We start from the raw sequence: 25,606 nt of genomic DNA, 5'->3' as shown, positions 1-25,606 counted from the left end.
TTAAAATAATCTGTGGGCTTCATCAATATTTGTGACTTTACTTGGAACACCGGTAAGTCTTTTGAACATTTCCTGAAAAGTAACGGTGTTGGACATAACAAGGTTTCTGCCCGACAGCGATGACATGATCCTTGACTCGGCAGATAGCATTCGCCGCACATTTGTTCTGCATCAGTTTTCCATACTCATCTCACATTGATTCAAAGCTCATTATTCAGTGAACTCCTTTAGTGAGAAAGAAATCAAATTAATCGTTGCATTGTATTGGGGAAACACCACCAACAAAGTGCTAAGTATCAGGGATAGTACAAATCCGACGCTCTAATCGATGTGTAAACAGTCATGCTGAATCGTGACATCAACAGTGGATTGAGGTTTTGCTTTTTCTTTGTACCGTTTTACTGTTTATCTGCTGCGTACAGCCTGTGTCCAGCACAGCTGGAAGACGCCTCGGAGCTGAACCGTGTCGTTATCAACAGACTCTCTGTGAAGACACATTTAGGACCATCTTGAACAACACACTGTGAAATCCTCAGTGTTCATGTCATTTCACTCCAAAGAGTGTACAAATGGAAGCAAATGGACCCGTCCATTTGTACCCTGATGTATATTACTGTACAGGAGACGCGCCGCTTCAGAGGCAGAGGCTTTGTCTCTCTGGGTCATCCCCATGTCCTATTAGTAACATATTGTCTTTGTTTTATTTGCCCCCGACCCTTTCAGGTTGACTGCTTGTCGGGGTGGCTCTTCAGCTTGTGGAATTTGACACTGTCCAACTTTTCAAACCTCTTTCCACAGTGCTCGCAGGTGAAGTTGTAGTGGGCTTCCGGCTTGTGCTTCTTCATGTGCCAGTTGAGAGACGCCCGCTGGCGACACTGGTACCCACAGATCTCACATCTGTGGGTTGAGAGGGAGAGACGGAAGGTTCAGCAGATCATGGAACAGAGAGAAGCCAGATGGAGGTAGGGTGGAAGGGTCAGATGGAGGTAGGGTGGAAGGGTCAGATGGAGGTAGGGTGGAAGGGTCAGATGGAGGGGTGGGGTGTTATGTACTTATGTTCATGTTCAGAGAAGTTCACTTATTTTCACCCTGCAATAATGGGCTGCAGTGATCTTAAATGTTACCCTCATTTAAAAATAACAACTGTGTGAACCGCTCATAGCTCATAGCGCGGCACTCGGTGCCGCGCTATGAGCTTGTAGATCTTCTATTTTCCAATAGCTAAAGTATAACGTAATGCTTAAAACATCAAAAGGGGTTCCCGCTCAAAATGGGTTAAACAGGGCACAGGGATAACCTCCGTGCCCACCACCACCGCCGCGGAGAACAGGGCTGAGAATCTGCCGCAGTGCCGTCTGGCTCAAACAAACAATAATGGCCTTGTTCAACGGTGGGGAAGTGGGGCGGGGGAGGGTGATGTGATGTCCCTTCCACATGCTATGTGGGGGCGGGGGAGGGTGATGTGATGTCCCTTCCACATGCTATGGCCCTTCCACTGAGACTCGGGCTGGCCACTTTGTGTGTACTGGAGGGGACACGTTGCGTACGAGCGTGTCCACTACTACACCCTCCCTAAATTAACCAAGCAGTAGGGGGCAGCAGTGACAAGGGCCTACGGACAGTACAGGGGGGCAGTTACTCGGGGGTAGAGTGGGCCGGTAGAGCAGCCGGAGGGTTCCCAGTTCGATCCCGGCTCCCTCAGAGTTAGTGTCCTTGAGCAAGACTCTGAACCCCTATTTCTCCTGATGTGCAGGTTGGTGCCTTGCATGGTGTGTGTGAATGAAATGCACAATCTATGTAAAGTACTTTGGATACACTGGGCGAACACTGGGCAGACACTGGGCGGACACTGGGGAGACACTGGGGAGACACTGGGCAGACACTGGGGAGATACTGGGCAGACACTGGGCAGACACTGGGCAGACACTGGGCGAACACTGGGCAGACACTGGGCGGACACTGGGCGGACACTGGGCGAACACTGGGGAGACACTGGGGAGACACTGGGTGGACACTGGGCGAACACTGGGCAGACACTGGGCAGACACTGGGCGAACACTGGGCAGACACTGGGCGAACACTGGGCAGACACTGGGCGGACACTGGGGAGACACTGGGCAGACACTGGGCGAACACTGGGGAGACACTGGGCAGACACTGGGGAGACACTGGGCAGACACTGGGCGGACACTGGGGAGACACTGGGCAGACACTGGGCGAACACTGGGCAGACACTGGGCAGACACTGGGCGAACACTGGGCAGACACTGGGCGAACACTGGGCGGACACTGGGGAGACACTGGGGAGACACTGGGCGGACACTGGGGAGACACTGGGCAGACACTGGGCGGACACTGGGCGGACACTGGGGAGACACTGGGCAGACACTGGGCGGACACTGGGCAGACACTGGGCGAACACTGGGCGGACACTGGGCAGACACTGGGCGGACACTGGGGAGACACTGGGCAGACACTGGGCGAACACTGGGGAGACACTGGGCAGACACTGGGCGGACACTGGGGAGACACTGGGCAGACACTGGGGAGACACTGGGGAGACACTGGGCAGACACTGGGGAGACACTGGGGAGACACTGGGCGGACACTGGGCGAACACTGGGCAGACACTGGGCGGACACTGGGGAGACACTGGGGAGACACTGGGCGGACACTGGGCGAACACTGGGCAGACACTGGGCGGACACTGGGGAGACACTGGGGAGACACTGGGCAGACACTGGGGAGCCACTGGGCAGACACTGGGGAGACACTGGGCGGACACTGGGGAGACACTGGGGAGACACTGGGCAGACACTGGGGAGACACTGGGCGGACACTGGGGAGACACTGGGGAGACACTGGGCGGACACTGGGGAGACACTGGGCGGACACTGGGGAGACACTGGGGAGACACTGGGCAGACACTGGGGAGACACTGGGCGGACACTGGGGAGACACTGGGGAGACACTGGGCGGACACTGGGCGGACACTGGGCGGACACTGGGCAGACACTGGGCGGACACTGGGCGGACACTGGGCGGACACTGGGCAGACACTGGGCAGACACTGGGCGAACACTGGGGAGACACTGGGCAGACACTGTGCGGACACTGGGGAGACACTGGGCAGACACTGGGGAGACACTGGGGAGACACTGGGCAGACACTGGGGAGACACTGGGCAGACACTGGGCGGACACTGGGGAGACACTGGGCGAACACTGGGGGGACACTAGGCAGACACTGGGGAGACACTGGGGAGACACTGGGCAGACACTGGGGAGACACTGGGCAGACACTGGGCAGACACTGGGCAGACACTGGGCGGACACTGGGGAGACACTGGGCAGACACTGGGCGGACACTGGGGAGACACTGGCCGAACACTGGGGAGACCCTGGGGAGATACTGGGCAGACACTGGGGAGACACTGGGCAGACACTGGGCAGACACTGGGCAGACACTGGGGAGACACTGGGCAGACACTGGGGAGACACTGGGCAGACACTGGGCGGACACTGGGGAGACACTGGGCGAACACTGGGGAGACCCTGGGGAGATACTGGGCAGACACTGGGGAGACACTGGGCAGACACTGGGCAGACACTGGGGAGATACTGGGCAGACACTGGGGAGACACTGGGCAGACACTGGGCAGACACTGGGCGGACACTGGGGAGACACTGGGCGAACACTGGGGAGACCCTGGGGAGACACTGGGGAGACACTGGGCAGACACTGGGCAGACACTGGGCAGACACTGGGCAGACACTGGGCAGACACTGGGCAGACACTGGGCAGACACTGGGGAGATACTGGGCAGACACTGGGGAGACACTGGGCGGACACTGGGGAGACACTGGGCGAACACTGGGGAGACACTGGGGAGACACTGGGGAGACACTGGGCAGACACTGGGGAGATACTGGGCAGACACTGGGCAGACACTGGGCAGACACTGGGCGAACACTGGGCAGACACTGGGCGGACACTGGGCGGACACTGGGCGAACACTGGGGAGACACTGGGGAGACACTGGGTGGACACTGGGCGAACACTGGGCAGACACTGGGCAGACACTGGGCGAACACTGGGCAGACACTGGGCGAACACTGGGCAGACACTGGGCGGACACTGGGGAGACACTGGGCAGACACTGGGCGAACACTGGGCAGACACTGGGCAGACACTGGGGAGACACTGGGCAGACACTGGGCGGACACTGGGGAGACACTGGGCAGACACTGGGCGAACACTGGGCAGACACTGGGCAGACACTGGGCGAACACTGGGCAGACACTGGGCGAACACTGGGCGGACACTGGGGAGACACTGGGCAGACACTGGGCGGACACTGGGGAGACACTGGGCAGACACTGGGCGGACACTGGGCGGACACTGGGGAGACACTGGGCAGACACTGGGCGGACACTGGGCAGACACTGGGCGAACACTGGGCGAACACTGGGCAGACACTGGGCGGACACTGGGGAGACACTGGGCAGACACTGGGCGAACACTGGGGAGACACTGGGCAGACACTGGGCGGACACTGGGGAGACACTGGGCAGACACTGGGGAGACACTGGGGAGACACTGGGCAGACACTGGGGAGACACTGGGGAGACACTGGGCGGACACTGGGCGAACACTGGGCAGACACTGGGCGGACACTGGGGAGACACTGGGGAGACACTGGGCGGACACTGGGCGAACACTGGGCAGACACTGGGCGGACACTGGGGAGACACTGGGGAGACACTGGGCAGACACTGGGGAGCCACTGGGCAGACACTGGGGAGACACTGGGCGGACACTGGGGAGACACTGGGGAGACACTGGGCAGACACTGGGGAGACACTGGGCGGACACTGGGGAGACACTGGGGAGACACTGGGCGGACACTGGGGAGACACTGGGCGGACACTGGGGAGACACTGGGGAGACACTGGGCAGACACTGGGGAGACACTGGGCGGACACTGGGGAGACACTGGGGAGACACTGGGCGGACACTGGGCGGACACTGGGCGGACACTGGGCAGACACTGGGCGGACACTGGGCGGACACTGGGCAGACACTGGGCAGACACTGGGCGAACACTGGGGAGACACTGGGCAGACACTGGGCGGACACTGGGGAGACACTGGGCAGACACTGGGGAGACACTGGGGAGACACTGGGCAGACACTGGGGAGACACTGGGCAGACACTGGGCGGACACTGGGGAGACACTGGGCGAACACTGGGGGGACACTAGGCAGACACTGGGGAGACACTGGGGAGACACTGGGCAGACACTGGGGAGACACTGGGCAGACACTGGGCAGACACTGGGCAGACACTGGGCGGACACTGGGGAGACACTGGGCAGACACTGGGCGGACACTGGGGAGACACTGGCCGAACACTGGGGAGACCCTGGGGAGATACTGGGCAGACACTGGGGAGACACTGGGCAGACACTGGGCAGACACTGGGCAGACACTGGGGAGACACTGGGCAGACACTGGGCGGACACTGGGGAGACACTGGGCGAACACTGGGGAGACCCTGGGGAGATACTGGGCAGACACTGGGGAGACACTGGGCAGACACTGGGCAGACACTGGGGAGATACTGGGCAGACACTGGGGAGACACTGGGCAGACACTGGGCAGACACTGGGCGGACACTGGGGAGACACTGGGCGAACACTGGGGAGACCCTGGGGAGACACTGGGCAGACACTGGGCAGACACTGGGCAGACACTGGGCAGACACTGGGCAGACACTGGGGAGATACTGGGCAGACACTGGGGAGACACTGGGCAGACACTGGACGGACACTGGGGAGACACTGGGCAGACACTGGACGGACACTGGGGAGACACATTTCCCCATTAAGAGCGTCTGAAAAAGGTCTAAACTGAAAACCAGGGACCACCACCCTGACTAAGAATCAACCTGGGGACCACCACCCTGACTAAGAATCAACCTGGGGACCCCCACCCTGACTATAGAATCAACCTGGGGACCACCACCCTGACTGAGAATCAACCTGGGGACCACCACCCTGACTATAGAATCAACCTGGGGACCACCACCCTGACTATAGAATCAACCTGGGGACCACCACCCTGACTATAGAATCAACCTGGGGACCACCACCCTGACTAAGAATCAACCTGGGGACCACCACCCTGACTATAGAATCAACCTGGGGACCACCACCCTGACTTAGAATCAACCTGGGGACCACCACCCTGACTTAGAATCAACCTGGGGACCACCACCCTGACTAAGAATCAACCTGGGGACCCCCACCCTGACCATAGAATCAACCTGGGGACCCCCACCCTGACTATAGAATCAACCTGGGGGCCACCACCCTGACTATAGAATCAACCTGGGGACCACCACCCTGACTATAGAATCAACCTGGGGACCACCACCCTGACTAAGAATCAACCTGGGGACCACCACCCTGACTATAGAATCAACCTGGGGACCACCACCCTGACTTAGAATCAACCTGGGGACCACCACCCTGACTAAGAATCAACCTGGGGACCACCACCCTGACTTAGAATCAACCTGGGGACCACCACCCTGACTAAGAATCAACCTGGGGACCCCCACCCTGACTAAGAATCAACCTGGGGACCCCCACCCTGACTAAGAATCAACCTGGGGACCACCACCCTGACTATAGAATCAACCTGGGGACCACCACCCTGACTATAGAATCAACCTGGGGACCACCACCCTGACTATAGAATCAACCTGGGGACCCCCACCCTGACTATAGAATCAACCTGGGGACCACCACCCTGACTATAGAATCAACATGGGGACCACCACCCTGACTATAGAATCAACCTGGGGACCACCACCCTGACTATAGAATCAACCTGGGGACCACCACCCTGACTATAGAATCAACATGGGGACCACCACCCCGACTATAGAATCAACCTGGGGACCACCACCCTGACTAAGAATCAACCTGGGGACCACCACCCTGACTATAGAATCAACCTGGGGACCACCACCCTGACTAAGAATCAACCTGGGGACCCCCACCCTGACTATAGAATCAACCTGGGGACCACCACCCTGACTTAGAATCAACCTGGGGACCACCACCCTGACTATAGAATCAACCTGGGGACCACCACCCTGACTATAGAATCAACATGGGGACCACCACCCTGACTAAGAATCAACCTGGGGACCACCACCCTGACTATAGAATCAACATGGGGACCACCACCCTGACTATAGAATCAACCTGGGGACCACCACCCTGACTATAGAATCAACCTGGGGACCACCACCCTGACTTAAAATCAATCAGGGACCACCACCCTGACATAGAGACGGCCTGGTACCAAGGGGAAGTGGGAATGACATGAGGAAATGGGTCTGCTGCCTGTAATTCGCAAACAACTAGTTAAGTCCCACAGAAAACAGGCTAAACCCACATCACTGTATCCCCATCCTCTCCTTTAAAAGGGTGGGAAGCAGGGACATTACCTACCTACCAAATAATGTTGCATATCTATTAAAGACCCCCTAAGGATGTCCAGTTAAAAACAATTTAGAAAAATTTAAATATTTTAGGCACAGTTGCAGTCCAAAGTAAGTCCAAAGTATGTATAGTAGCCAGTAGATGGTGCAATTTCACCATTTCGATGACGTCAAACTTGAGTACAGCTCAGCTTGCCTTTGCTATGGACAATGTTCAGGTCAAGATTGATCGATTGACTTTTATTCACAGAATGGGTACAGTTAGAAGGTACAGGTCAATACAAAAACTGCTCTGAGGATAAAACCAGAAAAAACACTAAGACTACATCGGGGTTCGGTTCTCCATTTGAATCATGAAACGATGACAGCTCAGTCATAATATATTCTGGTTGAGAGGGTGTTATTAGGCTGTAGTGTCAATCAATTCATATTCAGATCGACAGGAAAATCAACATAACACTTATAATGAATTATCATGTGGTTGCTTTTGTTGCCATGGTTGGTCTCTGGCTGGAAAATCTACAGGAAAAAACAGGCAGAATAACTTTGTGCATGCTTTGAGTTTGAGTTTGTATAGGCTACATGTATAATAATAATAATAATAATAATAATAATAATAATAATAGTTTGTATAGGCTACATGTATGAAATATTCTGCTCGGAATTATCTTAATCCATTTAGGCCGGACGTCGAAATTAAAAAAATGTTCTTCTAAATCATGACAGTTTTCTGAAATACCTATGTTTATATCTCAGTGGTGGTCAATATTTCATGTCAAGGACCTAGAAAATTATTATTATTATTACAAATTATATGTAATTGGCTGCCGACCCTCATCTGAAAATATGTTGTTCCAGGGACCTCCCCAGAAGCAAAGATTTGCGTTAAAAACGTTCGCTTTGAAAGAATATATTCAAAGATTTGCGCCACATTTTCACGATTAAAAAATAAATAGCATATCTACAAGCTCATAGCGTGGAAGTCGGCAACGTTTTTCAATAATAATAATAATAAACTTTATTTATATAGCACTTTTCATACATAAATGCAGCTCAAAGTGCTTCACGGGGCAGGACACAAAAATAGAATACAACAAAACACAATAGCTAAAGCATAACATAATTCTTAAAACACCAAAAGGGGTTCCCGCCCAGAATGGGTTAAAAAATAAAGAAAAAAAGAGCTTAACTTAATGCTGAGGCTTTTTATTAGTAACTTACTGAAGTGGTGTCTCTCCTGTGTGCGTCCTCCTGTGAACCTCCAGGTGATTCTTGCGTTTGAATGACTTCCCACATGTTTCACAGATGAAGTCTCTGACTCCTAGAGAACAATATAAAAAAATATGGGATGAAATAAAATGCCTGGCCGACGTGTGTGTGTGTGTGTGTGTGTGTGTGTGTGTGTGTGTGCATCACGGTGTGTGCATGTACTATACCCGAGTGGATGATCATATGACGATGCAGGTGGTTTGACAGATAGAACTTTTTCCCACAACCTGGATGTGGGCAAACCTTGGTTCTCCCCTTCCGGTGAACCAAGTTCACGTGGTTCTTTTTATAAAAGAAAGGTGGGGAACAAAAAAGGATATCATTTTCATTGTTAAGAACAATCAGTTTAACAGCCTTCTATTCCAAATCAGTACTACATGGCAGAAACGAAACCCTTCAACGAAGCATCCAGAAATAGATTTTTACCTGAAAGCTGCTGATGGCTACATACACTTGGCTACAGCCCTCGTATGGACAATGGAACATCTTGAGCATGCCATCTGCTTCGATGACAGGGCCTCGCCTGTTTCTCCTTGATCTGACACAGCAAAATTATTGGTTATAATTGGAAGTGTATGGCTGCAGTGGCTCTTACTGGATTTGAAAATACATCAATCAACTCCTCTGTACTCCAAGTCACCGTTCGTATGCAAAAATCTGTTTGGTTTTCAACCTGATCCATATTTTCCTTTGCCGGTGCCATGCACGCTGGTTATTCTTAGAGCAGAGGTTCACATACTAACATAATGCTCCAATGCAGCAATACAAACTGACCAGGCAAATCGGAGTGTTTAACCCATTTTGGTGTAATTTAGCTATTGAAAAATAGCAGATCTACAAGCTCATAGCGCAAAAATAGTGAAAATGTGGCGTAAATCTTTGAATATATATTCTTTCAAAGTGAATGTTTTTAACTCGGGTCTAAATGTGTTAAAAGTCCTTCAGACTAGAGCTCTTCACAGGTCCTCTAGAACCCGAAACCTTACCTGAGACCTGAGTGGTTGGGTAATCAAATCTTTTCTTCATTACATTTAAAAAAGAATCAACTTTTAAACTCAACATGCGACATGTGTGTGAATTCGTTTTAATTTTTAATTAAAACCACATAGTACTGTTCTCACATATTTGATAATTATGTGAGTGAGTGCAGTAATCCTGGTCTCTAAACTGCCTCCCCTGGCCATCCTGATGGAGGGGAAAGGAATTGGTCGGAATAATGTGTTCCTTCCACACGCTACGTCCGGCCGGGGAAACTCCCCCCATGTCAGGTGAAAAGAAGCAGCTTGGACTCCTCATGCATAGAAGGAAGCATAAGGTCAGTCCGCTGCCCCCCCCCAGAGGAAGTGTAGCGCCCAGGATTACATTAGATAATTGACACTGGGTGAAAATATGGGTTGCAAAATTGTGGGATAAAAAAAAAAAGAAGCTAATCACCTGCTCAAGCTCCTGTGAAGCTCTCTCTCGCAGCTAGGTTCAACAGTGGGTTGTAGAAGTTGCTTCTCATTCATGGCTGGGGAGGAAACAGCACGATCGATTGATCGGTGCAAATAATCTATAATGCAGAATACTGTATGTGATGTAGAAACTACATCCAGTGTTTATCAACCAGTGGGTCATGAACCAAAAGTGAGCCGCCAAGGGTACTACTAAGTAGTACTAAGTGATATTTTTTTAATCACTTCTTATTTACTCTATCTTTAAATCCTTTCTGGAAGAAAAAAACTGAGAAAGCTTACATAGCAAATGGTAAATTCTAAAATAAAGAGTCAACCTGTGATGGATTCATCTTCCTCTGTTGTCCCGAGGTCTGGGTCTGATTGGCAGACCTGGTTGTAGGTCACGCCCTCAATGACAGTGCAGGTGACTTCCTCTACGTCTCCGCCTCCCATATTGAGTTGGATTCCCTCCGACGCCAGAGCTTCATAACTGGGGCCAGTGATGATAATCAGCTGTAAATGACACACATGGGTAGTATAGTACTAGTTTTACAATTTACAATCAGCTTTGCTTTAACAATAAAAGAAAGCTAGAACGGCGCAAATCGTGGCAAATTGCACGTCACACTGATGAAGGCTGGATAGCCGAAGCGTCTGTCCATTTGTGATAAAATAATAATAATAATAAAATAATAAAATAATGCATTCTTGGGTGACCTATTTTCCAATTAACTCAATGTCTGCCAACGACCTAATTGACCTCTTTTTTAGCAACTCCCACAGCGCCAACGACGTCTTTGTCGTCTTTTTCAGACGGGTATAACATTGGACCAAAAAAAAAAAAAAAAAAAATCTTTTTTTTTTTTTTTTTTTTAAACAAAAAAATGAAAATTTAAATTAAATAAAAAAATGTATAGAGACTGGCGCTTAGGGACTTTTTGGCACTTCTTAAAAGCGATGAATGAGTTAAGACATGTTTTCAAATTCAAACAGTCTCATCCTACGATGAATAGTTCTGAAGTTATGTCAATATGTACAATAGGTTAATCAACAATTGATCTTCTTGACCTCAACGACCAAATACTTCCGATATTGAGAGATATGACTTTGTCTTGGTATTTAACGATGACGTGTCAGTGCACTTACTGAGCCAGATTGCCATACACAGTACACTACACGCACGCACGCTAGATTGTTGATAGTTTACATGTTAAAAAGACTCAATTAATCAGAATTTGAAATTTAAATAACTTTTTTAGAGAAAAAGAAAGGAAGGGAAAGAGGATACTGTTTTTCGTTCTTACGTTTTTGAGGGGCGCTAGCCCCTCCTATATACAGGTATGTGTTTGTTTTAAAAATGCCATTGACAATGAAGAGAATTTATTTAATGTTTGTTTTACATCATCATCACCTAATCATAGCAACATGAGTTAGACTATAATATATTAGAGTTAGTTAGTTAGAGTTAGTTACACTTTAAAACATACCTGTATGTATTACGTTTGAATGGTTGTATTGTCAGGTAAAAAGAATGGGCATAATGTGGGTGAGTAAAAGGTACTGTGATCGGTGCGATACGATCGAGTCGGTTGGGTATGTATGTCAGGGTAAAAACAAAAAGATGATAAGAGCGCCCCTCACTTCACACGGGTGTGATTTTTTCTTTATTATGTGCTGTCTAGCATAATGTACTATGAGGTGTGCTAGACTAGAGTTTGTATGGTTTGCATTTATGTACATGCTGGAATTGGGGACAACACAGTGTGATGGTTGTCATCCAATACTTATATAAACTGATAAAAAGTTATATAAACAAGAATGACTCGGTCATAACTTCCAGCTGCAGCAAGCTCTCGTTTATGAACATCTATAATCAGTTTGTGTGCCGCAGCCTCTGCCTCAGCTCACGGCTTCACGTTGTGGCGTTCAGAGTATGTAGCCAATACGGCTTCACGTTGTGGCGTTCAGAGTATGTAGCCAATACGGCTTATGGCGTTCAGAGTATGTAGCCAATACGGCTTCATGTTGTGGCGTTCAGAGTATGTAGCCAATACGGCTTCACGTTGCTGTGGGTTTTATGCTGTTCAGAGTGACTATGGGTTTTATGGGCAAGTCTCCCATTGGCTTAGACTAGAGGCAGCCAATGAGGATAAAGTGTCGACTACGGTCGCTATTAGAGGATGGTGAACACAAAAAGAAGAGAAAAATGGGTACAGTGAGTGAATAGCTCTCAAGGATCTACCTGTGAGCCTTCTAGAGTTGCTCTCTGGTCTGGTATCTCACAACTGGTCACCACCGTTTGCAGAGTCTGAGGGTCAAAAAACTCTCCTTGCTCTGGCACCTGCATGGGCGGTGGAACCAACAGGTCAGGTTGAGAGCCAAATCCAACATGGTCACTCGGGCTCCGGTAGAGTGAAGGGTCCTCATCCGTCTTCTCCAGTCTGTCCGTTAGAGATGCAGTCACTACCACGCACTCATAGCCATCCGGTGAAGCCCCCATTCCTTCATCTCCGAGTCTTTCCCTCCCACCGACACACCCTTCTTCTTCTCCTCTGCCATCCCCAATTCTTCTGTCTCCACATCTCTCTCTTCTCATATCCTGCACCTCTTCTTCCTCCTCTGAGTCAATGGGCTCTCCTTCCGTGTGAAATGCATCGTCTGTCTCATTAGAGCCCTGTTGTCTCCCCATGACCATGTCCATCTCCCAGACAGTCTGCTCCGACAGTGGGATGTCTCTGGAGGGAGCCACCATGCTGGGCAGGTGGTTGAGATCCGTGGCCTGTTCCACACAGGCCATGGGCGTATCTTGCACCCGAGAACCATCCAGATTTTCTTCAGCATCTAGAGAATGGTAAACAGATCATTTGTAGTCACTTTACTGCAGCCAGCCAGCCAAATCCAAAAGCAAATAAATATTTGCATGTTTATACGATCAACTTAGCCTACAGGGAAAATGTGCTCAACTGTGAGTCAAAGAAAGCCAAAATGAGTGAGGTACTATAACTTGACTAGATGAAAGGGGATAACCTTTCATGGCCAAAACGTGTCCATTTGTAGACTGCTTTACATTATAACATTATTATATACAACGGAGTGTGTAGATTTTACTTTCATCTCGTTTACACTTAAAGTACTTAAAGTACCACTACAAGGAAACCAGTCCAGACATGTTCTTTTGAGGAAATGGAGAGTCGAGCTGGAAAAGGGCCTGGTTAAATTAGTTATTACGAAGTCAAACATAGATAAGAATCGTATTTCCTTCTCCGACGTCCATATTTAAACCTTCTGCTATCAGCTATAGTTTTACGACTCCAACAACCTTTGAGCTGTCTGTCAGCAATCGTTTCCCTTCTCCTCTTCCTAGTCATGATGCCTTTTGCCACTGGGATGTTTATTCTGCTAACCATCTCTCCATCATCATCCTCTCCATTCAACTCCCCCTCGGGCTCTGAATCACTAGCCTCCCTCGGTGGCGAGTAAAGGAACTGCACAAAAGAGTGTTGAGCGTCACACTGCCAGATGGCTGTAGTGGAGAAGCCCAGCTGGGGCTCCAGGACTCTGAGCTGGGGCTCGTGAAGGCACATGTCGCAGTGTTCCTGGTACCACGTCACCAGGCTATGCAGGCTCGAAACTCGCGGCTCCTTCCTTCCTGTGAAAGAATAGGAGTGTAAAACGGATCATTAATAGCAACTGTTACTGAGTGATTTAACTGTTATTGTTTTCATGCACCGATACAACCTGATTTCTTACCCCTTTTGAGCTTTACTGATAACTCTGGGGAAATCTTCTTCCTATTAGACAGATATACGAAAAGGATATTTGGATATTGCCTGGATATTAAAGCAATGCACAATGGAACACAGTGACTCACACCAAAAAATGTGGTGAAGATACCAAGTTGCCAACACTTTGGTGGCTGCATCTGCATCATGTGAGAAATTATAAATTTGTATTAGTATGCTATGCACCGGTCTTCTACCCTTTTCACATCAAGGTCCATTATATATTAGCATCTGAGCCACGGACCACCATTTGATGATTTAGCCTCTCAGACCCAAAAATAAAGAATATGTTTTGTTATCGTTGCCTCGTTGGATAAGATTTTGTCCACAATTCCATGCTGTATTGATGTGGTATCATAGGAGAGTACAGGCAAATGTTGATCAAAATAACAATTCTTCTACATTCTCTGATTGTGTAGACTTCTTGTAAATTAAGTAATGCAGATGTCTAGCAGATATATTTAACAATAATTTAACTTTTGAGTGTAAAATGAAACCAAATTGGTTTCATTTGACACTCTCAAGGGTTAAAGGTCAATAAGGGTCCATTTGGTTACCAACTCTCCATAATTTAGCTGGGGAACGCCTGGATTGATTGATTGAAATATTTATTAACAGTTTGCACTTTGCAGAATTACAGTACATTTCAAGCACAAACTCAATACAAAGACTGTTAACTGTGAGTGGACGACCCAATTAAGCATTACACTTGTTTACAACAGGGTCCACCATGTTCAATTCATCAAAACATTTAGAAACGTACAAATAGACACTTCTATATAGTTAAAGAACAGAACAGGAATTCATCATAAAGGAAGCAAAAAGGGAAAATAAACATATACAGTGAGGGGGAAAGGGGAGGGGGGTGGTGGGGGGGATTCAGATTTTACGGGGGCCAGTTTCGAATTGCAGCCGTCCGTAGGTGACCTTTGAGGGCGGTTTTGAAGGAGTCAAGGGATTCACATGTCTTAATGACTGTTGCAGGGTTAGGGTTAGTCTGTTGGTAGGGTAGGGCGTTCCACATTTTGGTGGCATAGGAGCTAAAATAATTTAGTCCCTTGTTTGTGCCGAATCTGGGAAGAACCCCATCAAGAAGGACCATTGGTTGAAAATCACTGTACTACTACTACTAGACATTTTTGATTGAATACTATATTAACAGTTTGCAGACATAACATCAGGAATACAGTGAACATAGCTCGCCTTACCCGGTACAGTGTTTCCGCTGGTACTTCTCTCCATAGGTTGAGTTAAGCAGGATTAGATACTCTGCCAGTCCGGCGTCGCTCAGACTCGTCCGCCTGCGGAGTTCACTCCACAGCCTGTGGGACTCTCCCAGGTATACCCGCCGCACGTCGTATTTCTTCCTGGACTCCAGACGCCGCTGTGCTCGGTCGGAGTCGGTGAGCCTGGGCCGCCCTCTGCAGCGCCTCAGAGCGGCAGCACGGTCCAGCGACGGAGCCTCCACTTCTTCTGCATAGCGATCCGCCATCTTGGCAACAACAACAGCTGTGTTGTGATTATTGCCAAAAGATTACGGAAGCTGTAGTCTGGCCTAACAGGAAGTCGGAATGTGTATGCATGCACATGTATTGTATATTATATAATATAATATATAAAAAACACATGCGTGTATCCTTGGTGCAAAATACAAAAATACAATCACACGCGTGTGGTGTGGGTGCCAGCCAGGGGAACAACAACGAGTGTACGGTAATATTCAGTGTGCACTTAAAAAAAACTGTGACGGAACACAAATGTAATAACGTTTGTTCCACACGGACCCGTCGGCAGCACGGACACACACGTGAACCATGTAAACAAAAGCTCCGAAATCAACACTAGTGTGTAGAGTAGACTGTAAATCACTTTAAGGTTATTAAGGTGAGGTACAGGGATTGATTGTACAACTGTCACCATGGCAGATATACTGACTGTTGTGTTCAAGACTTTTATTGCACAAACGGGTCTTAATACCACGAAGGATTTCCAAGTAATTTGCCCATCTGCGGCTACCTCCAGTTGTCTGATGGTCGGGGATCGCAGCATCACTCGGTCTCTGCTGCTCCTGGCGGCCGTGACAGCTGCCTCGGAACTGGGGATCAAAGTATTATTCTTCACACAGACTCAGATTCAAAGCCTACCAACCCCTCTTCAGAACTGCACGTCCAAACTGAGCCCAGACAGTTTGAAGGTAACCGGGTATGAGTTTAACTATTTATTTAAATTAAAATAATAATATATATTTTTTTATAAATGTAAGTCTTTTTCTCACATTTTCTTTTTTCTACACTTGTTACAAAATCATTTTGGGCAGAAGCAACTACATTTGTATACTTTACGTTATTTAACAAAGCATACATTGTTTTTTGGGTTTTTTTACATTTTGGGGGGGAAATTGCCAATTATTAGCTGCACAGTGCACACTCAACATGTATCTGTATGACTATCTGATGACCAACAAAGTGAAGCTAGTAAAGGATTGTGTTTTGGGCAGGGTCGGGTCTTATCTATGGTGCTCCCTCTCCTCTCTTCTCTGGAGATAAGAAGAGAGATCTTCTCCCCCCCAGTTTACGTATCTGTCTCTTGTGCACAATACAGATAATTTGGGACCATGTTTTGCAGAAAGGTCGAAGAAATGAGCTGTAGGTGAAAATATTGTACAGACAGTGTACAGTGTGTGTATTACAAACTCAAGACTGAATAGAAGAGTTACCCTGATAAACTAAGTTATGGTCACACAGGTCTGAAAAGTTAATTAATCTGAACTGTAACCTGACTTGGTGTGCATTTGAACCAAGCAATCTTCTAATGCAACTTGTTTTTGACTGACTTAGAAACCTCTCTCTACTCTTTATCTTTCAGAAAATCAGGTTTTGCTATCCCAGGACTGTGACAGAGCTCCTCCAGCAGGTGGCCTGCCTTCACGAATCGGCTCCTCCATCTCTGATAATAGTTGACCGGCTGGAGGGCTACCTCCGCGGCGCAGGAGGCTGTAGCCACAGTGAACCGCAGCAGGCGGAGCAGTCCCGTGCTGCACACGTCTCTGCGTTGCTGCATGACACGGCTGCATTTCTCACACGAGTCCTGGAGCAGCGGGACGCGAGCTTGGCTCCCTGCCGAGTCATCGCCTCGTTCGAGCCACAGCTGGAGGCCGGACAAAGAAGCGGGGATCTGTCGGCACCAGATCCCGTCCTCTCTGTGCTTGATCGCTACTTCCAGGTTCGGTGTACTTTGGACAGAGATGAGAGCTATGGAGCCACGGCAGCTGGTCTACAGGAGGTGTGGCATGTGTACCTCTCTGGGACAGGTATCACAGAGGCCCCCTGTGCTGAGGGAAGCAAGAGCAAGGAACCAGGCATAGCACTGGAGTGGCGGTTGGCCGTTTGTCATGATGGCTTAATGGAGTTTACCTCGGTTTGAAAGTGTGCAAATCACAGACTTTAAGGAGAAGAAAAAATATCAGCATACTTGTTTTTAAGGCAAAAACAAAGCTAAACTTTTTGCCTGATGAAGAACCGAGAGGTTAAAAATAATACAAATAAGCATACATATACTTATTTGTATAACAGTGCTGCTAGCTGAAAGTGAAAATAGCTGTTCTACAAGCTCTTTATTTGGGTATTTTCAGTGAGCGCCACAGTTGTGCAACAACATATAAATCAGGGCTTTGTTTATGTTTGAACCTACATGACTACCCTGGCACTATGATGTGTGAGATAATGTAATCTTTTGCGAAGCCATGCTTCCTTATCTTACATTCAGTAGAAGGTGACCTGTGATTCACCCATTCAACTCATATGACTGTTTAACTGCCAGTGTCAACTCTTGTGTCCTTATTAACCTTGGTTTCCACTAAAGAGGACGCACATGCTGAAGATTGTACATCATTTAATGAGTTTAAAGTTGCATTTTCATTAAAAAATATATATATGTGAAAAATAATATTGGTGAGTAAACATCACAGGTCTTTGTTGCCTGAAGTCACAAGTGATATGCCGGTACTCAGTTTTACTATTCCACGTAATCACAGTAAAAGAATAAAGTTAAGCAAGTTAAAACAATAACAAGAAAATAGCATATTCAAATGTGATTCTCTCAACGGGGAAAAAAATTTGAGAAATATCCTATTTCAAACTAAGCGTTGAAAAATAACTCAATAACTTTAAGAATTTGAAATGGATACCTTCATAGTTGAGTGCATGTCCATGGAAATAGTTACCTCATCAGAATTTACTTACCGTATTCGGCAAATAATTGGAATCAGCCATTTAAAGCATTTTAGAAAAACTAGTTTTAAACTAGCTACGTTAAATAGCTTGTGCTGATTTGTACAGCAATTTATTATAGTGTAATTAGGTAGGGTTCCCTCCCACAAACTGGCACAATTAAGGTTATATGAATGAGACTTACCTAATTGCTGAATGTTGACGTAGTATTGTATTCTTGCATAATGCATTCTTTGAAACAATAGTAACAGGATAGACAGACAAAACAAAACAATCACACATATTTACAAATACAATGCGTTTCATCAGCATTTGGACCATAGAATACAAATGACAGTGAATATTAAATTAAAAGACAAGTAGTCTCCATTAAAAACAAGGAGAAACTGTCTCCTGAGAGATGGCTCTCACTATTGTGTTAACTTGTATTTCAGTGAAGATATAAAAAAACGTATGTACTAAACCTATGAGATCAAATACAAAATGACCGATTTATATAAACATGTGAATTGTTGTCACATCTTTGTTGTATGTGTCAACTACAGCTGCCATTTACATTTAACGATAGTCCTGTACAGATGAGAGCTTATTTATACTCTATTCTATTGTATCCACATTTGACTCTTCTTGCTGCATTTTCCTGGGTTGTCTCTGCTTACAGTGAGGTGTCAGACTGCATCTGACTACAGAGTCTACTGTAAATCCTTGATGTCTCCCTCTTGCTTGGAGGGTAAATTGCAGAGTGGCCAGTTTGGTCAAATATGTAAATACCCTTTATCTGTCTATTTCGTCAGATATCCAAGCCTCAGTCAGTTTGTAGGCTGTTATTGGGCTTAGCTCTTAATCAACAGCCATAGCGGAGTGGTTGCTGACTTGTCAGTAAGGGTTTTCTGGGAACAGGAATCTCATTCTTATACTCATGAGCATAAACTGACAGTTTCCCAATGTCATCTATCCGGCTGGAACTCATGGGGCTGTAGTCCATGGACACCCCAGAGTCGGCCACTGCCATATAGGTGTATCCAGGGCCTTTGGGTGACCAGTTGTGGTTTGGATACTCAAAACTAGACTGGGATGAGAGACGCCCAGAGCCAGAGCTCTGCTGTAAGGAACCCAGGTCAGATTGGGACTCCGATGACTTTGTCCCGGAAGCAAAGAGAACTTCCAGGGGCAGCGTCTCCTCTAAGATGTCATCCAGAGGTTGGTCCCTCAGGTTGTGGCCGTTAAGGGTGACATAGGCGTCTTGGGACTCCATTAGCGAGGACTGGGAGCATGGGGCAGGTTGATGGTGGAGGACCCTCAACTGGTCCATCAGCCAATGGTCATGGGAAGTTTCTTTCCATCTCTCCATCGATGCTGAATCCACTCTTATGAGCGTCTTCTCCTCGTCCTTCTGCTCCACCTCTTCTCTTTCATTGGCCATGGGCCGAGTGGCCTTGGGTGGCAGAGGTGGGGAGACCAGTGGAGGGCCCAGACTGAGCTCTGAGAGGACCTCCAGTGTAGATGCACGCTCCTCGGAATAGAATAAAGCTGGGCTCAGCCAAATGCCTCCGTTGGTTTGGCCCAACCACTCCTATGGGAAAACAATATGTGAGTGAATGTTAGTGCATTAATGTTCGTACAGCCTTATACAACATTAACACTATGTTCCTTTTAGATATTATTACAAGCTTGGATCATTCACCCACACCACATGTTAAAGATGAGAACAGTCTGACAAGATGGTGAGAGGTGAGCTAGACTACTATAGGGGGTATGCGCATGCATAGTGTCGTGAGTGGCAAATCGAATGGAAAAGTGAGTTGAGCGTTGTTTAACGTCCTTTAATGCAATCAGACAGGACTTTTCTGTATGGATGTATGGGCTGTCAAGGCCAGAAAGTAGCCTATAGTTTCTTGCCACTTGGCGTTCCTGCATAACTTCCGGGTATAATAATGATGTCACGCACATACCCTTTATACTATATAGATTATAAATAGGGCTCCATCTTGCGCCACCCTTATCCCTTTTTATTATTATTTGCCATTTTTTACTATTTTGAAAATCATTTTAAAATAGTTCAACTAGCATCTACACGTTGTGAGCTTGTAGATCAGCTATTTGAGCTATTTTAAAAGGTTTTTTTAAATAGTAAAAATTGCCAAATAAGTTTAGGGATAAGGGTTAAGGCCCTATAGCTGAACTATATAACAAACATACGACTCTCTTGCTAAAATGGCTGACCATGTCTGGACATTGTCAAAGTTGTTATTCACTCTCTTGACAACTTGTTTTGGTCACTTGGAGATTGATTGTTTCTTCAGAGACGTCTCCTCTGTATCCACAGGGTCAAAGTTCAGCCCTCTAGATCTAGTCTCAAACAACCTAGCTCAAGTATTCTATAAACTTGCATACTAGATATAAGATGCATACAAAATGTATATAAAGTATTACGAAACCATATTATCAGAAAAAAGATAACTGGCTAGGTTGCGTATCAACCACAACAATTATGGAATTTTAATAGTAGCTATTTGTACCTGAAAGTCACCACCATAAACTGAAAATAGGCCTTGGAACTTGCTCTCGGGATTTGGAATGACAGGCCAAATCTTCTTTATGAGAAACCTGGATATGCAATAACATAAAAGCAGTTACATGTTTGTTATTATACAGTACGAATGCTGTAATGGATGGAATGGAGATTTGTCACCACCAGTAAATATAGTGGAAGGCGGTACTCATTTTGTGTGCATGAATGGCTGACTGACCTGCGTTGGGACAGGAGTGTCATGGCTGACAGCATTATGAAGAAAAGAGAGATGATACAAATCAGAGATATGATGAGTGGGTCCAGATCTGGAGGAGACAAAATGGCCAAGAATGAGATGAAAAGAAGATCTCCCCTAAGGATTAATGTGGTGGTATGTTGTGTTTCTCTCTATTTTATTGTTACTATTTACCTTTATTCAATGCTAAAATGTTTGTTGAAGATTTGTTTTTAATTATTATTGTATGTATTCTTTCACCAGTAGTTGTAGGTAGAAATGCTCTTTTGCATCATGTGACAATGACTGCCAAAAAACGGCATAATATCATGAACACAATAGCCAATACTAGTAGTATTAGTATTTTATTAAATTTCCACAAATGACACGGCATCACAGTACATGTCAAGGCTTGGAATAGCCAATCACCCCTCCCCCCATTCTAGTTGCATAGTGATCTGATGCTTGGTGCGTGGTGATGCATCCTCGTATTACTTTGTGTAGGCTATACACACCTGCTGGCAGAGTGTCCATAAAGATGGGGTCGGTCCAAGCACTCCAGTAGCCGTCATAGCTAATCCCGTCCCCCGGCTTGACACGGACCCGCACCTTGTATTGGGTCCCTGGCTCCAGATCTCTCAGGACCAGCTCTGGTCCGTCCACCTCCTCCACCTGAAGGGATTAGGATGAGATGTAGAATGATCTTCATATATACAACTCTGATGAGTGGCAGTCATTCAACGGAATACATTAAAAATAAATGGGAAGCAGAACTAAACATAGAAATTACAGAAAAGGATTGGACACATATGTGGAGAATGCATCAGTCAACTACCAATTCACGGATATGGAGGGAATTCTCTTGGAAAAACCTATGCAGATTTTTTATAACACCAAAAATCAAGAGTAAACAGTTGAAGCAACAGATACAATGTTGGAGAGGTTGTGGGGATGCAAATGTAGATCACTCACATGTTTTTTGGAAATGTCCCAAAATGGATATGTTTTGGAAAATGATACATGAGCAGATACAAAAGATATTGGGATACGAGGTGCCTATGAAGTGTGATGTTTTGTATTTAGGAAACCTGATGGGGGGTCAGATACGAGGAGAGGATAGATATTTGATAAACATTTTATTGGCGGCAGCAAAGAAAGCTATCACAAGAAAATGGGGACAGATGGAACCTCCAACACAGGAACAATGGGAGGACTTGATTCAGGAGATTCATTTTATGGAGAAACTAACACACAGTCTGAGGCTACAAGAAGAAAAAATGGAGGACAAATGGTATAAATGGACAATATTTAAGGGTATAGGGGAATGAGACAACTGTGGATGCCTAGAAAGATGTATGTAACTTTTTAAAACGCAATGTCGATGCCTGTATTTTTTTTTATTTTTCTGTTTTTTATTTTTTGTACGTCTGTGATGTTATATGTATTGTAAGTTGGTTTTTTCTGTCTTGTCTTGTAAAACAATAAAAATTTAAGTTAAAAAAAAAAAAGAATGATCTTCAACTCCCTGATCATTAAACATTACAAGTAAAGTAACCAACATTAAACAGTACATGGATCAGAGCCATAGTGCCCAGGAAGTATAGGCCTACTGTGTAAAGCCCAACACACACCGTCTGTGAAGCTGATCCTGGGCTCTACACATCCTCCACCAACCTAGTCCCCATATATGGGGGACAAGGGGAGAGCAACGGACTTGAACTCATGCTTCCTTCATGCCTGAGTGTCCAAGTTGCTCCTTTACACCTGACAGGGGGGAGTTTCCCTGGTTGGACGTAGCGCGTGGAAGGAACACGTTATTCCAACCAGTTCCTTTCCCCTCCATCAGGCGCCCCGGCTGGCCAGGGGGAGGCATTTTAGTGACCAGGATTACTGCATGTTTTTTGTGAGGGTACCTACCCTAGGGGACACGGGGAGAACATGCAAACTCCACACAGAAAGGCCCTTTCGCCAACCCCGCCTTCGGGTATGGGCACTGATGACGCGGAGGAGGAAACACGCCGCCAGCATCCACAGCGTCCCGAGCGGGAATCGAACAATTATGGAATTGTTTTTGAGATTTTTCTATATAATTTGTGAATATAGGAAACGCAATAAAATATAGATATTTACTTACGACCACGACCCAAAAATGGGCGCCGACCCTGCGTGTTTGGGGTTAACACTGCATTATAATAGTGTTAGTAATGTCACATACCTGTCCCACGTGGCTCTCCACTGTGGCGTAGCTGACCTCAAACACCATGAGGTTTTCCATGAATTTGACAGTAGGAGGCACCCAGCGCACCCTCAACTGGCCCTGCTGGTCTGTGGTGCTCACCGTCACATCAGCAGGAGGGTCTGGCAGAACTGGCATGCAGACAGATTGGGGGGAGGGTTAGATTGGATTTGGAGGGAAAGTATGCTGACAATCCTGACAATGTATACTGCTCCAATAGATTTAATCTGGACAAATGTAAGCAATGTATAGGTCTATACTGACTTTTAGGAGAAGCATGTGCTGCATGCTACATTGTTTAACCCATTCTGACCGGGCACCCATTTTGGTGTTAGCATCATGTTATGCTTTAGCTATTGAAAAATAGCAGATCTACAAGCTCATAGCGCGCCACCGAGTGGCGCGCTACGAGCTTGTAGGTCTGCTATTTTAGAAAAATCGAAGAGCGACTGACATTTTTAGAATCTGATCTCAGGTCAGAATGGGTTCATCAGACCAGTGTGTGTCCAGTGGAAACCTCGTATGAATCTGATCTCAGGTCAGAATGGGTTAAAGTAAACATGTATGCATTTGTCTGTCCCTGTTTTTGTATGTGTAGGCTACTGTGTTTTTAAAGCTTTTTTTACCATGCTGTAACACAAATAGCCCAATTTGGGACGAACTTGACCTTGAAGTTGACTTTAACAGTGAGAGTGTAAAGATTGGACCCAAGAATTAATTTGAGAAATAACATTGTTGTTAAGTATGTGTGTGTCTTTACTGAAACAAGCGTACACAGAAAATATGGAAGACTTACTGACGAGCTCGATCAAGATACTGCGGTTGTGGATCTGGACTCCGTCCTTATGCACTTGAACATCCATAGGGACAAAGATATTTGTCTTGTTCAGTTGACACATAAAGAGCCTCTTGGCACCGACAGCAGGGAAGGTCTTCACGGGACACCTGATGCTGTTCTCTCGCCTGCAGGACATTTGAAATCGTGTGAAATGGGACCTTTTGCATAATGAGTACTTTTACTTTTGGTATAAGCACATTTTGATGCCAATACTTTTTTCTCAAGTCAATTTTGAATACCAAACATGTAGGCTACTTGTAACAGACTATTTCGGCAATAGGGCATTGATACTTTTAGTTAAATAAAAAAAATGTGAGTGCTTCTTCCATCACTGCACCAAATGGACTGTGCTGTTACACTGACTCTCACCGCAGATTTCGCTGTGCCTACTACATCCTTTCAATGATGTCCCTGGGGAATTGTCACCACGATCAAATTATGTTGATGTATCACGTTTAATCCATGGGGTTCACGGTTCACCAGGTTTTGATGATCATTAAACCCCATGTGTGATATTCAACCAGTTTTCCAGCATGTGACTCACTTGTAGGTGTATGTGAAGGTGTACTGGTCAGCAGATCCAGCCCTCTCCTCGTCCTCCTCCCAGAAGCAGGTGAGGTCCCCTAAAGTCTCAGAAAAGCACCTAAGGCTCGCTGGCTCCTCAGTCAGTAGTAGGGACACTGGGTGGGGGTAGAGTCGTAGACCATACAGGCTAAAGTTAGATTTGACTTCTAATTTGATTATCAGAAGAAAATAAGGAGAAAGAACATGAGGGCCCTTACCCCTTATCCCTAAAGTATTAGCCATGTTTTACTATTTTGAAATACATTTTAAAATAGCTCAATAGCCGATCTACATCAACACATTGTGAGCTTATCAGCTATTTTAACTTTTTTTTAAATGGAAAAAAAATTGCATATTGGTTTTAGCGGTAATGGGTATTGGGTAAGGTCAGGTGGCGAGCAAGACGGGCCCTCAGTATCCAAAATGATTAATTGTTGCAGGACAGGTCAAGGTTATATTATGATATTAACACTGTTAACCAAACACTGTGGGTTTATGACCGTGTTTATTTATTATTAATATTTAAATAGCCTATTTGTTGAATTCTCCTACCTTTCTTTTCAAAATGTGCTGTCTGGTCCGTGGAAGCCGTTTCTGCATATAATACCACGCAGAAAACCAACAATCGACTCAGATGTTCATAACACATTTTTACTTCCTAGGCTCTCCGTGGTGATTTATGGCTTTTTTTCCCTCTGTGATTGTGAATAAAGTCCTTCCTCAGTCTGTCCACCTCTGCATCACTAGCGTAGTAGCAACCTGCCCGAGCGTCTGTTTTCTCGTTTACCGTCTTGTTTTGCAGATACCATGGATGGGTACTTTTCTTCGCGCGTGTACCAAAGGAGATAAGGTGGGGAAGCCAAACTGTTTACTTTGACACAAACCAGCATGGAAGCAGAGCAGAGGTGGAGCAAGTTTAGTGTTACATTTACTACAGCTCTTGTTTGTGGGAGGGAATTTACGCACGCACTCATTGATGTTGATTGAAGC

The 25,606-nt window shown here is 46.5% G+C and overlaps 3 protein-coding genes across 4 annotated transcripts; 1 reads left to right on the top strand and 2 right to left on the bottom strand.

The window, feature by feature from the left end:
• Positions 1 to 396: 396 nt before the first annotated feature.
• znf653 (zinc finger protein 653) lies at positions 397 to 15,515 on the bottom strand. Of its 2 annotated transcripts, XM_080776861.1 has the most exons (10): positions 15,211 to 15,515; positions 13,971 to 14,011; positions 13,540 to 13,869; positions 12,463 to 13,061; positions 10,556 to 10,733; positions 10,219 to 10,294; positions 9,211 to 9,322; positions 8,952 to 9,066; positions 8,737 to 8,836; positions 397 to 897 (listed from the first exon to the last, which is right to left on the bottom strand). In XM_080776861.1, exons 1-10 carry the CDS (start codon positions 15,492 to 15,494, stop codon positions 720 to 722), a joined length of 2,013 nt encoding a protein of 670 aa, XP_080632987.1. In that variant the 5' UTR covers positions 15,495 to 15,515; the 3' UTR covers positions 397 to 719. The 2 variants fall into 2 exon arrangements, with proteins under 2 accessions (XP_080632987.1, XP_080632988.1); XM_080776862.1 differs by lacking the exon at positions 13,971 to 14,011 and having other exon boundaries at positions 15,211 to 15,393.
• A 175-nt stretch (positions 15,516 to 15,690) lies between these two features.
• swsap1 (SWIM-type zinc finger 7 associated protein 1) lies at positions 15,691 to 17,491 on the top strand. The gene is made up of 2 exons (XM_080775957.1): positions 15,691 to 16,196; positions 16,868 to 17,491. Exons 1-2 carry the CDS (start codon positions 15,921 to 15,923, stop codon positions 17,423 to 17,425), a joined length of 834 nt encoding a protein of 277 aa, XP_080632083.1. The 5' UTR covers positions 15,691 to 15,920; the 3' UTR covers positions 17,426 to 17,491.
• Positions 17,492 to 17,998: 507 nt separating this feature from the next.
• On the bottom strand, positions 17,999 to 25,475 carry epor (erythropoietin receptor). Its single transcript, XM_080775894.1, has 8 exons — positions 25,169 to 25,475; positions 24,597 to 24,732; positions 24,011 to 24,177; positions 23,194 to 23,345; positions 21,494 to 21,650; positions 20,982 to 21,069; positions 20,751 to 20,838; positions 17,999 to 19,804 (listed from the first exon to the last, which is right to left on the bottom strand). Exons 1-8 carry the CDS (start codon positions 25,263 to 25,265, stop codon positions 19,076 to 19,078), a joined length of 1,614 nt encoding a protein of 537 aa, XP_080632020.1. The 5' UTR covers positions 25,266 to 25,475; the 3' UTR covers positions 17,999 to 19,075.
• Positions 25,476 to 25,606: the final 131 nt, after the last annotated feature.

Source organism: Protomyctophum bolini (assembly GCF_963924005.1).
Source record: "Protomyctophum bolini genome assembly, chromosome: 11".
NCBI classification, from domain to species: Eukaryota; Metazoa; Chordata; class Actinopteri; order Myctophiformes; family Myctophidae; genus Protomyctophum; species Protomyctophum bolini.
The sequence above is the reverse complement of the archived record's forward strand: the minus strand, read 5'-3'. Positions and strand labels throughout refer to the sequence as shown.

What these genes read in the sequence shown, in the direction of transcription:
- swsap1 (XM_080775957.1), top strand. Translation starts at nt 15,921, where the DNA reads ATGGCAGATATACTGACTGTTGTGTTCAAGACTTTTATTGCACAAACG. An exon ending in TGAGCCCAGACAGTTTGAAG is followed by an intron (nt 16,197 to 16,867) that starts GTAACCGGGTAT and finishes TTTATCTTTCAG; the next exon opens with AAAATCAGGTTTTGCTATCC.
- epor (XM_080775894.1), bottom strand. Translation starts at nt 25,265, where the DNA reads ATGTGTTATGAACATCTGAGTCGATTGTTGGTTTTCTGCGTGGTATTA. An exon ending in ACCTTCACATACACCTACAA is followed by an intron (nt 24,178 to 24,596) that starts GTGAGTCACATG and finishes AATGTCCTGCAG; the next exon opens with GCGAGAGAACAGCATCAGGT. An exon ending in TGGAGAGCCACGTGGGACAG is followed by an intron (nt 21,651 to 23,193) that starts GTATGTGACATT and finishes TAATCCCTTCAG; the next exon opens with GTGGAGGAGGTGGACGGACC.
- znf653 (XM_080776861.1), bottom strand. Translation starts at nt 15,494, where the DNA reads ATGGCGGATCGCTATGCAGAAGAAGTGGAGGCTCCGTCGCTGGACCGT. An exon ending in TGCTGACAGACAGCTCAAAG is followed by an intron (nt 13,062 to 13,539) that starts GTTGTTGGAGTC and finishes ACCATTCTCTAG; the next exon opens with ATGCTGAAGAAAATCTGGAT. An exon ending in CAACTCTAGAAGGCTCACAG is followed by an intron (nt 10,734 to 12,462) that starts GTAGATCCTTGA and finishes TGTCATTTACAG; the next exon opens with CTGATTATCATCACTGGCCC.